Here is a 14,092-nt window from a genome sequence, read left to right on the forward strand (position 1 = left end):
TGACTAGGGGTAAAGAGACAGAAATTCAACACTTACTGATTACCAATTATACAGAAGTTTCTTTTAAAATAGCTACTTGATATACATATAGTTTATATGTAGTTTATAGCTTCTATAATATAATTATGGAGCAATCTGCATGCTAATGAGATGGATGTATTTTTTTATGTAAATAATTAAACATTGGCTGAATATCTGACACCGCAGGATGTAGATAGATGGTATGTATCGCCAACATTTTTCAGTTGATTGACACTTTGATTTTATAATATTCAATGTTGAGAGTACCATTTCACACAAAAATACTCAGTACAAATGACAGAAATATGTTTGGGATAATTTAAGTAGTTGGAAATACTGCCCTTATCTCAAGCCAAAATCCATTTAATTTTAATGAAAGTCAAGTCAGCAACTCAAAAGTTTTTTTAAATAAATGTTCTAACAAAATATAATCCAAAGATATACCAGTATGGTGGAAGGATGGGAGGAAAATGGTAAAAGTCTTTATTTGCCATAATTCTATAATAGCAACAAACTTTGTATGGTCAATGAAAACATAGGAGTAGTTGTTTTGGGGCATGGAATAATTACGTCGGACTGGTATGTTTCAGGCAGCATGTGTTGGTGTTGAGTGTTCTGGAGGCTTGCTCAGTGCAAGGTGTTCATAGTGTTAGGTACCAAGGCGTTGGTGAAGTCACGTTGTATAACATGGCCAAGCATTGCCAGAAGTGTCTTGGGTTCAATGCACATTTGGTTTTGAATTTATGTTTGATCACCTCATCTCCAGAGACTTTCACTATTGCTGTTAGTTCACACGCCACAGTTAGCTCTGTGAGCCATTACATGTTGGCAATGTAGTTGAGCACCTTTGCTCTAGAAAGTTGGCCCATTTTCCTTCCGCACCACTCTCCTAACGGTGCCTGCCACTCTTACGTTGAGTGGTCGGGATGGAAAGTGTTGATCTGTCCTTTCCCACGGGCACCCCAAAGTTTCTTCTAGATGTAGGCATACATTAATCCTCTTGGTAATTTAAATGGGACACGGCATTGACTCAGTCTTTGTTGACATAAAGAAGGCGCCATTGCCCAATAACATGTGATAAGCACACGTGTACTGCCACCAAAATGATTAGTGACAGAATGGTACTTTCCCATACAAGCGCCTCATCAGATGTCAGATCTGTGTCTAGAGAGCAGTTACACTATCCTCAGTTGTTTGGTGATTTCAATATTTTATTGAATTACACATTTTGTGTGGTTTTCTAATGCATTTACTATGCAAGCTCTTTTCATTTTCCACGCTCTAAGAGAGCAACTGTTTTATTACAAGTGGGAAAATCAAAGCGTGCATGGCATAGAATAGAACCTTAGCTCCAGGTCAAGATAATTTTCACAGAAGTATGGGTATTCTATTTTGGCAGGAGATACTGATGAGCAAGCAGCTAATCCCAGCCCAGGAAATTATCCTAAAGCTATAGAAAAATCGGGATCACCACAACGCAGTTAGTATCTGTCTGGGGGAGTGTAGGCGCTAGTACTATGATATCAAGGTGGGCTCAGCCCTGGATAAGAAGCATTTCATAGTTTGGCCACGAGAAGATACCTACTAGATGGATTTTAGCAAATTAAAATGGCAGAATTCCAGACGTCAGGTGACAGGTAGACTATCACGAGAGAGATGCCAAATGTTTAAGATACAGAACTCCACTGTGTTAGGTGTGTTCTGACCCTGGTCTGGGTTAAATCCAGAGCTTGGAATATCTGAACGTGTTGCTGGGTCTAAAGGGATTTCACACAGGTTCTTGTAACTCTTTCCTGAGATTACATCACCAACACCAATGGGGCTGAAAACAGTGACAGAGACCACCTGCCCCATCACAACACTGCCACACAATGGGACACATTCCTAGCTATCTAAGGTGCGACTCCCCAGTTGTTAGCACCGGAATAGCGTGGCAAATCTTAAAGGGAAAATGTAAGTCAGTGAGTAACTGGCAGGCCTGGTTAAGGGACTTTTGAGCTCCAATACCCTTCAGAAAGCCTGGCTTCTGCCTGTATAAAGAACCCGGGAGGGAGATCTGAAAACATCACCTGGTCTTCTTCACTTCAGCGAATAATAATGGGATATTAGATGGTACCTTTCCTAACAAGGCCGGGGCACCTCAGGTTGCTGGCAGGGGAGAATTCTGGCTGTCTTGAAAAGATGAAAAGCCCAAGTCTTCTTCATCTGAGGGCAGCATGCCATTGTTTGGACAAGGTGCCATTGAACGTGAAGAGTCCTGGGATGGGAAGTGTGGATCGGCCCTTGTCTCAAAGGCACTCCGGCCATTGTCCTTTGCTGTCCGTTAATTGAAAGGAAGTATTTATTTTGAGGCTAAAATGGTTTACTTCTGAAATCTGCTAGGGAATGGGTACTAATTTCTCAAAAAAACCTCAAGGCCAAGCTTCATTTTTTTCCAGCTTTCAACCCAACACATTATTCTGTTTTTCTAAAGAGTAAAAGACTTAAATGGAAATCAAAGTCTGTAGCTGAAGAACTGACCCCTTTTCTGCCTGAACGGGGGTTTGAGAGGAGTGGAGACTGTTTCTTTTCTTATTTCTGAGAAACTGGCTCAAAGGTGAGGCCTAATGGAAGCCTTCAGAAGTTTTATTTTCCTTTATAGGCCTAATGAAAGAGTCATATTTGACCCAATAAAACATAGATCACAATGTATTCCCACACGTTAAAGGAATACCCATGTTTTATCCCTTTGAAATGATCAAGAAAGGACTGTGATAATTCACTAAAACATACACAGCCATAAATAAACATGTGTGATTCATTTCTGCTAACACTAAAGAGCTAATTGTTTTTGAATGAAGTGGTTATCGTGGCTAATAGGACACAGCTAAACAAAAATATGTCTTAAGCCGTAAAATTTTGGTATATAGCTAAGAAACATAAAGTACAATTTTATTGAAAGTACAACTTCTGTTGAGATGGTTTTATTCCCATGGATGAGTGTTTAAGAATGAGACAGGCTGGTCATCCTAGTTTTGTTTTCTACGCATGTGTATTTTCTGAAATGCTACACAGGCAAGTATAGAGTGAGTTTCTGAGGGGAGGCACTGCTCAGTGTGTGTGAAGAGGCTGCATGGGAAACTGTGCCGGTGACTTGGAAGGGGCCTTGGGAGAAGTGTAGACTCTGAGCCAGATACCGAACAAACCGAATCTCCCTGCGCTCAGACACACTACCTCAGCCTGAGAACTGTTCATCCACAACTCGGGCTGCATTTCCTGTTGTTATCTCTGAAAACATCTGGTCTAACAGCACAGTTGGCAGGGCCGCTTCCTTTTAGGTATATCTGCATAATCTCTTTTCCCTTACAAAGGTTGAAGTCAGTTCTTTGTCCCTCATTTTTTGGTCCCTAAGAGTTGAGCACCACCATAACAAGGTATATCAAATGTTACCTTCTATTGATAATTCAGGAGGAAAAGGACTGGGCAATAATGATTTGTCAAGTGAAGCATCTTAAACTTTAATGTAAAATAAATCGGTATCGGATGGTCTTGCCAATACTGGTCAGTAGGTCTGGGAGTAGATACAGGATTCTGCAATTCTAACATGGCATTTCAGGCTGCAGTGCAGAACTCTTGGCTGCAGACATCAGACTTGCAAGTTTTTCCATGCTGATTAGAAATACATGGCTGGATTTCCGGAGAAAAATCTATCTGGCGGGAGGTAGAGAAAAGGATCTACACACAGCTTGTGAAGAATGACAATGTTGGAAGCATTCATGTCCAGATTGAGGAATCTCAGAGTGCAGAGAGATTCTCCTGCTTAGATGCAATCAGAGGAGCCTGGGTGTAGCAATTACATTGGGACTGATGGGGGTCAAGGGCACGACAGAAGGCAGGGAATGAAATAAAGCATTATAGAAATAATAAGGCTTTGGAAAGTGTAAGTAATTCTGGGATGAAAAGTTCAAAGTTCACTCATCAAGCTGAGGATATCTGGGGGAAGGGGGACAGGACATAGAAAACCTTTGAAAGACAAGAAAATAAAAAATCTAGTAGGTAAAGTATGCCTTAAATATCTACACTTTGACATTTTAAATGGTGACTTTACATTTTGTTGGTCATGCTATCAACTGCATGAAACACCCGAGCTCTCAAATTCAGACATTCCATCAACTAAGAAGCATTCTAAGTCTATAAAATCAAATGATCCTCATACTTTATTCTGCCATACCACTGCAATATAATACCAGGCACATTAAACATGGTCCAATCAGATCAATTTTAATGGTCAATCTTAATGCCATTGTTTGATTTCTGGCTTTTGCAATAACCCGGGTGTGGTAGTTGAGGGGTGTTTCTGATAAAATCAGCAACCCCAACTTCTGCATGCACAGCTCACATTTTTGGGGTCTGGTTAAGATTTAGATTGTGGTGTCAGAGGCATGGAGTAGGGCCTAGCATTCTAAATTTCCAGCCAGCATGCAGGTTCAGGCCCACAATTTCGGAGAACAAGCCTCTCAAAAACTTATTAGTAAGTTTTTCTCACTCTAGAGCTCATTTGTTTGAGTAAAATAGGTTTTAAAGCAAAATTCAAAATATGCTAAATAGTTTTTCAGTGACTTTAAACCTTAAGTGATGACATGATAATTAATTTATAGAAATAAGTTCACTTCTGGAACTGGACATGTGTGTGTGTGTGTATATATATATATCAGGATCATTTTTATACATATGAGAGGGGGTAGGGAGAGGTGAGAGAGAGAGAAAAATGTGTGTGTGTGTGTGTGTGTGTGTGTGTGAGAGAGAGAGAGAGAGAGAGAGAGAGAGAGAGAGAGAGAGAGATACATGGAATAGTATAGAACTCCCCATTTTCAAATCTCATTTTACAGAATCTATATATTCATTTTCAATTTTTTTAGAGCTGATAAATGGTTCTGTTTTGACCTGTACATTGAACATTATATCTATGTCACATTAATCTTCAGAAAAGCCATATCTATATGAACAAAGGGTTGAGCCAGCTAGACCAGCCACCCTTTGGCCTTCTCAGAGAAGTTGTCACGATCACAGCTCCACTCAACCTTACTTCTTAAGGGCACAGCTCTGAAGATTCCTACAGCATCCCATCACAGCTTTGGGATCCACATGGCCCAGGGGACATACTCTCAGCTGCTGGCAGATGACACAGTTTCTGAGCAACCGATGTCTAGTTGGCACTGCCATGGCTGCTCACTGACGGTGCTAAACCCAGTTAGGACTGTGGCAACCAAGTACCAGAGGCTACACGCTGCTCACAACATAATGCTCATTTTCCCACAGCTCTGTAGGCTGGGCCCAAAGGTCAAGTTGCTAGCCCATTTTCCTCCTTCTGTGGCCTCTCTTCTTAATTTGCACATGGCTGGATTCCCACTGTCTGCACCCAGTCTTTCTCACCAGTGATCTCAATTTACCTTAGTCACCCTCTTGGAGATTCTGTTTCTACATACTGTGAGTGTAGGAGTTAAGACTTCATCACAGGAATTTGGAGGATAGTACCGAGTCCATAACACCTCTCTCGAGCAAGGTGGAATTCAAGGTGTTGGAGAGTTCTGCACAAAGAAGAAGGAGTGGAGGCCTAAGGCATAGCCTAATCTTTGCCATAATAGCCCTGGTGAGCAGAGACAAGACAAGGAGGAGAGGAGTGGGAGGTGAGAGTGAGTAGCAAGGTAGCAGAGAACAGGCAGAGGGGCCTAGACCTCTCACCACAGAGTGCTGTAAGGCCCAGAGCAGGCTCATTCCACCCGCAGCACCATCCTCGCATTCCTGCCCAGGCCCCAAAAGCCTCTATTGTACCCCAGCCTGTGAACTGGTTTTCAATGAGGCCTCCTGGCTGAGGCTGGTGGGCCCGTTTCCTGTCTCTTTCATACCTCTCTGGAAACTTGCAACAAGCTCCTATTGACTGAGCGTGCCACAGTGCATTCGCATTCCCTGCGACCTAAGTGTTTGCTGTGCAGAATGAGCTAATGGGCACAGCCCACACAGGCACTTTGGCCTGGCGCAGGGGCCAGAATGGCATATGCACCGCACAGGCTCAGGGGCTGAAGAGATTCTTCTGCAACGCTCAGTTCACCTGCATTTTTAGCAAACCAACGATGCCAGTAATAAAATCGCATTTGCACTGCTTCTGGAGACTAAAAATGCATTCTTTGGGATGATTTGGGGTCTTGTCCCTGTAGGTTAGATTTAAAGCTACCTCTACAGAGGAAGGTCCAGTGTGTGTGTGTGTGTGTGTGTGTGTGTGTGTGTGTGTGTGTGTGTGTTATATGCTTGTATATATGTATCTATCTGAATATGTTTAAGTGTCTGTGGGTATTTGTGTAGATATATCCACAAAGGTATTTATACATTCCTTTGCAGACACACAGAATTTGTGCTACTAAGATTCCATTTACAATATTAACAATGCCATTTTCTGTTATTTTCATTCTGATTTATGGCAAATTTAAATCTGTTATTGTTTCAATCATCCTCAGAATAAAGGACAATGAGCACATTCCAAGGCCCCGGCAGAAACACACCACCTTATTCTAAAGATACCCGGGCATTATAATACGTCACCCTTCAATGTCAGAAGTACCTTGCTGTTGTCAACTTCATTTACCATAGAGAATAATTTTCTTAATCAAATTAGAACTGGCTTGAAACACAGCATATCTTTGTGAAGGGTGGAGAGTCCTGTTGGCTCCCGGGAGAACAGGATGCTTTTTACTAGATTTTTTGGTGTTGGTCAAAAACTTGGTGATTGGGGCCTTTGTGGTCATCTGGGGCCTTTATGGTGATTTGGGGCCTTGTCCTTTGGGTGAGGGAAAATCAACTGAGGTAGAAGTCATGAGATGGAACTTTGGCTCTGAAGCAAACAGGCAGTATGAGAAGGACTTAGGTTATGAGAAAGAAATACGTCCTGGTTGGCATAAGCAGTTACTAAGGGCAATTTTAAATATAAATGGAAAAGGTATATTTACATTTACATTCAATTTAAATTTTATATGATTTTAAGCATGACCATTTCCTATTTATTTCCTAGTCACTATTTTCACCTCATTTACCTGAGGCAAATGTTTTTCACTATCTAAAACAGTGCCTGATAGTTTGCTCAAGAAATATTTGCCAAGCAAAAAAATATCTAAAATTGATCACCATAAAGATGCTAATTCTCAAGTCCTATGAACAAATGTTTTTGTTCTGCAGAATAATATGATATCTCTTTTAAAAAGCTACTTTACATTTATTCTTTAACATGGTATTATAGTGATTATAATTAGGAAATATATTATTATAATATATTTATAGACTTTAGTAGCCTATTTTAGGAGTAGTGCAAAGCAAAAGTGCTGTGGCCACCTCCACAGAAGTGACTTTTGCCATTTCCCACAAGGTAGTGGAAGGCACAGCTCGGAAAACAGCCATGGTCAGGATTCATAAGCATGACACATTCATCTTTTCTCCTCTTGGCTTCCTTATCCTGCTCTTGTGTAGGCTTCTACCTGTAAAAAAGTAGTTCCTGGGGAGCAATTTGCTGGCTACCATCCTGTGTGTATGCGTACACATATGTGTTCAGGTATGTGGATACACATGGAGGCAAGAGGTCGACAATAGGTACCTACTTCAATTGCTCTACTCCTTGATTTTTAAAAATGATTTATTTGTGCATTTGTACATTCACCATGTGGTGAAGTGTCCCTGTACACCAATGAATACTGGATCTCCTGGAACTGGAGTTGTCTGATGTGGGTGCAGAAACTGAGTTTGGATCATCAGAAAGAACAGGAAGCACTCTTACCCACCGAGTCATCTCTCTAGTTTATACCTCAGCTTTTTATTTTGTTTTGAGATGAAGTCTCACTGAACCTTGAACTCAAAAATTTGACTAGGCTGGTTGGGCAGAAAGGCCCACAAATCCTCCTGTCTGCCTTTCCAGTGCCAGGACATTCAACCACATTCAGTTTTATATATAGTTTTTGGGGATAAGAGCTCAGGTTCTCATGGTTGTACAGTAAGGACTTTCCTGGCTGAGACATATTCTACCAGCCCTCTCAATTACATTTTTGTTGTTATAAAATATACAGAGATTGTTACCATTCTAGCTCTTTCAAAGCTAGTGTTATAAAGCATCTTCACAAACTCTGGGCAAAACACTTCACAATTCAATTCTAGTATGTTCTCATCTTAAACATAAAGCTGATGGTCACTAAACAACTACTCATTCTCCCCCACCTCTAGTAGCCACTATTCTACCTTATAGATCTGTGAATGTGATATTCTTACTGCCTCACGGTATTCTACAGAACCACTGGCCATCCTATACCTGGCTTATTTACTGAAAATGTCCCTGAGGTTCATCCATGTTACAACACATCTTACTTCATTCCTTATCAACACTGAATACTGTGTATTTTGTTTGTCCATTCATGTGTTGGCAAACATGCCCAGCTGTGCCAACTTCTTGACTATTCTCTTTTTAATCAGCAGAGGGGTAAAGGGTTTCTGAGGAGATACTGAAAGTGAAGGTTAATGGTTTGTTGAGAAGATCACTCAGGTTCAATTTAACAACTCACCCGACAACTCAGTGATGGGAAACAGCAAGCATATTAGTTAGTACTTCATAGTGTCTTTTTGCACAGGAACCTAGGATAAGATGCTTCAGGGATGATCCCCTATCTCTGTTCCACCATGTCTAAGAGCTAAGCTGGAAGATGCAAAGGCTAGACTGGCAGAGAGAAGGGCACCCTCAAACGTGGCTCAAAGTACTGCTTGCATGGCCCTAGAACTCTGACTTGCTTTCTGCCTTCATAACCCAGAAATTTCCTCTCTGCATTATTCTACTATGCACACAGGCCTACTCAAATTCAACATGGACAAGGTAGACACAAGATATAAACAACAGAAGGCAGTACTACTGGGTGTCACATTGGATGTTTGTAACTTCAAATTTCATTATAGTTAATTTTATATGATATGGTAGGTATTGATACATTTTTTTGGAAATGATTAAAAATAAGTATTATCACCTTCAGGGGAGAGCATGAACTGTATTCAGAAGAAATGCTCTCCTATTCACTTGTTCATCAAGAATATTCAAAACAGTCTATAGAGGTAAGCAAACCAAAGGCCAAGGTGACTCTTCTCACATCCACAGGAGTATGTATGTATATATAAGNGTGTGCGTCTTAAACTAATTTCACACCCCTCCCTTGTTTAAGAAGTGATTGCTCCCTCATTGTGATTTTTATGCCAGTTGTTTCCAAACATCTGTCTTTAACCAACTTTGGTCTTCGTTTTTCATAAGTCCACTTTTATTCCATTGAAACAACTCTCCTACATTCAGAGTCATTTCATGTCTCTTCCCCATATCTTAAGTGATTGGGGATGCTTCTGTGCAAAGTAAAGGAGTGGTCAGTCTCTGTTGGTATCCATAAAGTTTTCAAAAAGAAACTGCTGTATCAAGTCAAAAAAAAAAAAAAAACTGTGACCCACTAAGCTAACTTTGAAAGTCAGGAGACTCACCCCTATCATAGCACCCTTTAGCGTACTGCAGCTACACGGGGCAGACTGAGATCTCTACTTTCAGGGCCTCCTTCAAGTGACCCAATTATCACAGCATGAACTTCATCAGTGCGCTGTCATATCTCTAAGGTGCCCCGAAGTTAGTGGCTCAGTTGACAAGCTCCAACATAGAAGTTTAAACGACAGGCATAATGAAAGAACAAAGCAAATGTGGGAATGTCTTAGAAAATTGAGGGAGGACTAAGACAAAGATATGTGGATTTTTTTTTGTCTCACCCATCAATAAGCCTCATTTATGAAATCGTGCCCCAGAGCTATCCCTGGTACCTTTTCCTCACTCCCCCACGCCCCCTTTCTGTCTTCCTAGCACATTTACAATCTGATAACACACACAGTGCAGCAAGCCTGTCCAACTGGTTGGGGATGGTTTTCAGTAGATTTTCAGCTACTGGACTTGTCAAATTATAATATGCCCAGCACAGTGGAACTTCATGCTAAAATGTATTGTTCTCCTGACTTTGAAATGCTAATCTTCTTTCTGCCAATGTCAGAATTTCTAAATTAATGACCTCAATTTGCTGCAAAACTTTTCAAGAGGCGATGGAAATTAATTGTCACTGGTTAACAACTGACAATCAGCTACCACCTGTCTGGCAACAACAAATACTTTGAGTGCTCCGTGTTTGAGGGCAATTAATTGTTCAATGCAGGATGATAAACAAAAGTGACTAATGACAATGAGTTACACATCAGTACTGGTTGTTCATGGTAGAAAAGAAGGATTGCACATCACCACTTGGGATGGGATAACAAGGCAGGATAATAGGAGGTTATCATTTCCGAGCTTCCTTTAACTATTCTATCTACAGCCAGCTCTATCTTGTTCTGTTCCAGGAACACATCACCTTTCTCTTGACTCAAATAGTCAAGACTTATTCCATACATTAATTATATTAGCGTGGAAATACATCATAAGTGAGTGCCCTTGAGCCCTAAACGTTAGATACCTTTGTTCTAGCACACTTAATTCTAGTATGTGCTTGGAAACAACCAAAAATCATCATTTGAAAGAGATAGAAAATGTCTTTTATAAGTTAATACCTTGGGCTGGGAGTCACATGGCTTTTGAATCCATAACAACAATAAGAGTTTGAAAGACACTCTGAAAAAAATGGCATTACTTATTTTATTCTTCATTCCAGATATTGCTGGGTTTATTTGTGTTTTACAAATCCTTTCTGTATCACATGTACTCACTCATAAATAGTTTTTAAACATAAAGCACACACACACACACAAAAAACCAGCCTACAAATCACAATCCCAGAGAACTTAGACAACAATGAGGACACTAAGAAAGACTTACATAGATATAATCTACATGGGAAGTAGAAAGTAGAAAAAGACAAGATCTCCTGAGTAAATTGGGAGCATGGGGACCTTGAGGGAGGGTTGAAGCGGAGAGGCAGAGAGGGGAGCAAAGAAAAACGTAGAGCTCAATATAAATCAGTAAAAAAAAAAAGGGGAAAAACACAAGACTCCTCCCCCTAAAAAACAAACAGAAAAACAAACAAACAAATAGAAAAAAAAACAAATCCTTTCTGGTTCTTACCATAATATATTCTCTCTCTCTCTCTCTCTCTCTCTCTCTCTCTCTCTCTCTCTCTCTCTCTCTCTCTCTCTCCTGTGCTTAGCATGCTAGGGTTTCAGAATGAACACTCACTCTTATGGCCAGCACCTAGTGATCTTAAAAATGAAGGTGAATTTATAATCCACACAGCACTAATTTGCATATAAATTTAACACAAACTAAAGGCCAGTGGCCAATGTCCTCTTACTCTTCTCCCGTTTCTTACTGGCGTTTCTCTCTTTGGTATACAGCAGGCACTCAGTAAATGCAGATAACATAATCCATGACTTGAAAAGGTAAAAGCTGTGACATTATACAGAAAGAAACAAACCTATGGAAGTTATAGCAATATAGAGAAGGAAGAATGCTCCATTGAATAAAATAAAGAGCCTTTAACATACAGTATAAAACACAGAAGCTGGACTGCATCAGAGAAACGCAAATTTAGTTTCTTATTAAGCCCAATTCCTCCATGCCTTCTGCTTTAAGCTACTCCTCGGATTCCTGCCCTGACTCCCCCCAGTGATAGGTTATGGCTGGAGAGTATACGCAAATTAGCCCTTTCCTCTACACGCTCCTTTTGGTCACTGTTTTATTGCAACAACAGAAGGAGGACTAAAATCCATAATATCCAATGTAACACAATGTTAAAAGTCAAACGGTGTCAAGTCTGATACAGTGTTCTATGAGCACTCTTCTGCTCTCAGTAAGGTCTTGTTTCTGCATATTTCTACCTTATTGTTAAGTATAAAATATTTCCAAATAAAGCATGATAAAAATACTTTCCGAAGAACGCTCTAACCATGCATGCCTTAAAAGTGAAGGGCAGGTTTCTGTTCAAAGACTTCTGACTGCTGTGAAGGCTCAAGAACCCGGAGACCAACCCTGAGCACTGTGGCTGAGCTTTCCTTTCAATCTCCTGCCGTAGGAGCTGAGCCTTTCGTCCAATTCGCTTTACAATGCGGGCTGTACCACACACAACACTTAGCGGGCCCTTCATGTGGGCTTCATCTGAACCGAGGCAATCTCAAAGCACACTATGAAATGATTCCATTTGCCTTTTATGTCTGAAGAAGCCATTTCTTTTTATAAGAGAAACCATGCAAATTCTCCATATAATACATGAGAAGTTGTGTCTTCTGTCAGGGAAATGCCTGGAGAGGAATTTCAAATTTATCACCACACTTCAGCCCGGTCCTAAAGAAATACCAGGATCTGGGCCTATCTAGAATGCTCACAGGTACAGGTTTTATATATATATGGAACAAGAAGGCGGAAGGGAAACACACCACATGTACCAAATCATTTCTACAACAATCCACAGCCAACTTCTCACCATTCCCTGAACAACTAATTTGGACTTCTCAAATCTGAGAATAATTTTTGGGGTGGGGGAATCTTTATAGTGTAATAACCAGAGAGACAGAGGTTGGCACTGAATCCGTCTCCTCAGATGGGAGCACCACACGTGGACAGTGGCACTGACGGTCAGGGGAGACCTTTGCCCAGCTCCCATCTCTGTTCCCACGTCACTCAAGACCCCACCCGATCAATCAGATGGCTACAACCATAAGCACCCAAAGGCGTTCTTATAATAGCTCTTGTGTTTTATTTTTGAGTGTTGACCCATAGATAATAGGGGTCCATCTTATGTGTCCATATATCATACAAATAAAAAACCAAAAGATCCAAGAAAAATCAATTTTTTTCATTCTCAGTCAACAGCAGGAAGGCGAAGGCGATGATGTCACCAAGAGTGCAAAGAAGAGACTGGGTTATAAAATCTCTTTACAAATCTCAGCGAAAATAAATATGGTCTTACCCACCTGGGATCTTTCTGAATGCTGTCAATGGATGGGGATCTGGCCAAGGTGCCTTCGGGTGGGAGGGCAGGGCCCGATTTGCTGTACGGAGAATCAACGGAGGGACAGTACTGCAGCTGTCGGTAGGGGTCAGCGTAGTTGGAGGCTGGGCCAGCAGCGTAGCTGGCCCTCTGGAAGGTGGCTGCGGCGGCATTCTGTGGCCCGTGCTGGCTGCCTGTGCGCTGCAAGGGGACGGAGTCGACACCGGGGGAAGATGGGGCTAGGACAGGAAAGTAGGGACAAAGTAAAAAACTGAGGACCTGCTCGCAGAAACGGTTAACCAGGTCTAGGCAGGGGGGGAACGTTACACACATGAAAAAAAATAGGGTTCGAAAGAATAAAACAAAATTAATCTGTCACGGATCTCCCAACATAGTCAATGCTATCTAGTCAAATGACAATTCCCATGCTGTCTCAGAAGTACGTAGAAAATACGGGGAGAAAGCACACCTGCTGGGGGCTCATTGCTAACCAAAATCAAAGGGAAGGCACAAGCATCCTGCATGAGAACGTTGTTCAAAACTAAAACTTGGGCTGGGGTGTGGCTCTGGCAGAGTGCTTGGGTAGTGTGCAGAAGGCCCTGGGTTCGATCTCCAGCACAGGTTAAGATACATTTCAGAGGAAAATATTTTATAAGGAAGAACAGACAAATTAGTTCTGTGTTGTCCTGCTGGACAACATTCAGGATGTGTTCGGATTAACATGACACTAACTTTACTGGGTTTGCAGCATCCCGTGCTGGGCTGTTCTCCTTTCTGTAAAGTACATCCCTACATGTTCCACGGGCCTCTTCCTCAGTAAGGCTTTCACAAATGCACTTGGGAGACAACAGGCACGTGAGGGAAGGAACAAGTCATCCCAGGAGTGAGCGAGGCGGAGCCGGGCGTTGACGTGGCTTTTCCCCAACGTCTTTGCATCTCTTCAACATGTCTAGGATGCTCTGAGAAGAGTTTGCACAACTTACTGAGATCAGTTTCACTGTTTCCAAACTGATTCTCAATTTCTTTTCTTTCCTGGGGTATTTTTAGACAAGGCCAGGCCACTGCTTTCATCTGTC

The 14,092-nt window shown here is 41.4% G+C and overlaps 1 protein-coding gene across 1 annotated transcript in view; it reads right to left on the bottom strand.

Annotated features, from left to right (window-relative positions):
• Ctnnd2 (catenin delta 2) overlaps positions 1-14,092 on the bottom strand; it is a 709,004-nt gene that overhangs the window by 262,178 nt on the left and 432,734 nt on the right. Inside the window, exon 9 of the mRNA XM_050144862.1 lies at positions 13,000-13,255. Coding sequence (XP_050000819.1) covers positions 13,000-13,255 — 256 coding nt within the window. The remainder of the gene's footprint in view (positions 1-12,999; positions 13,256-14,092) is intronic.

Source organism: Alexandromys fortis, unplaced genomic scaffold, assembly GCF_014885135.2.
Source record: "Alexandromys fortis isolate MF-2015 unplaced genomic scaffold, M_Fortis_MF-2015_v1.1 scaffold_52, whole genome shotgun sequence".
NCBI classification, from domain to species: Eukaryota; Metazoa; Chordata; class Mammalia; order Rodentia; family Cricetidae; genus Alexandromys; species Alexandromys fortis.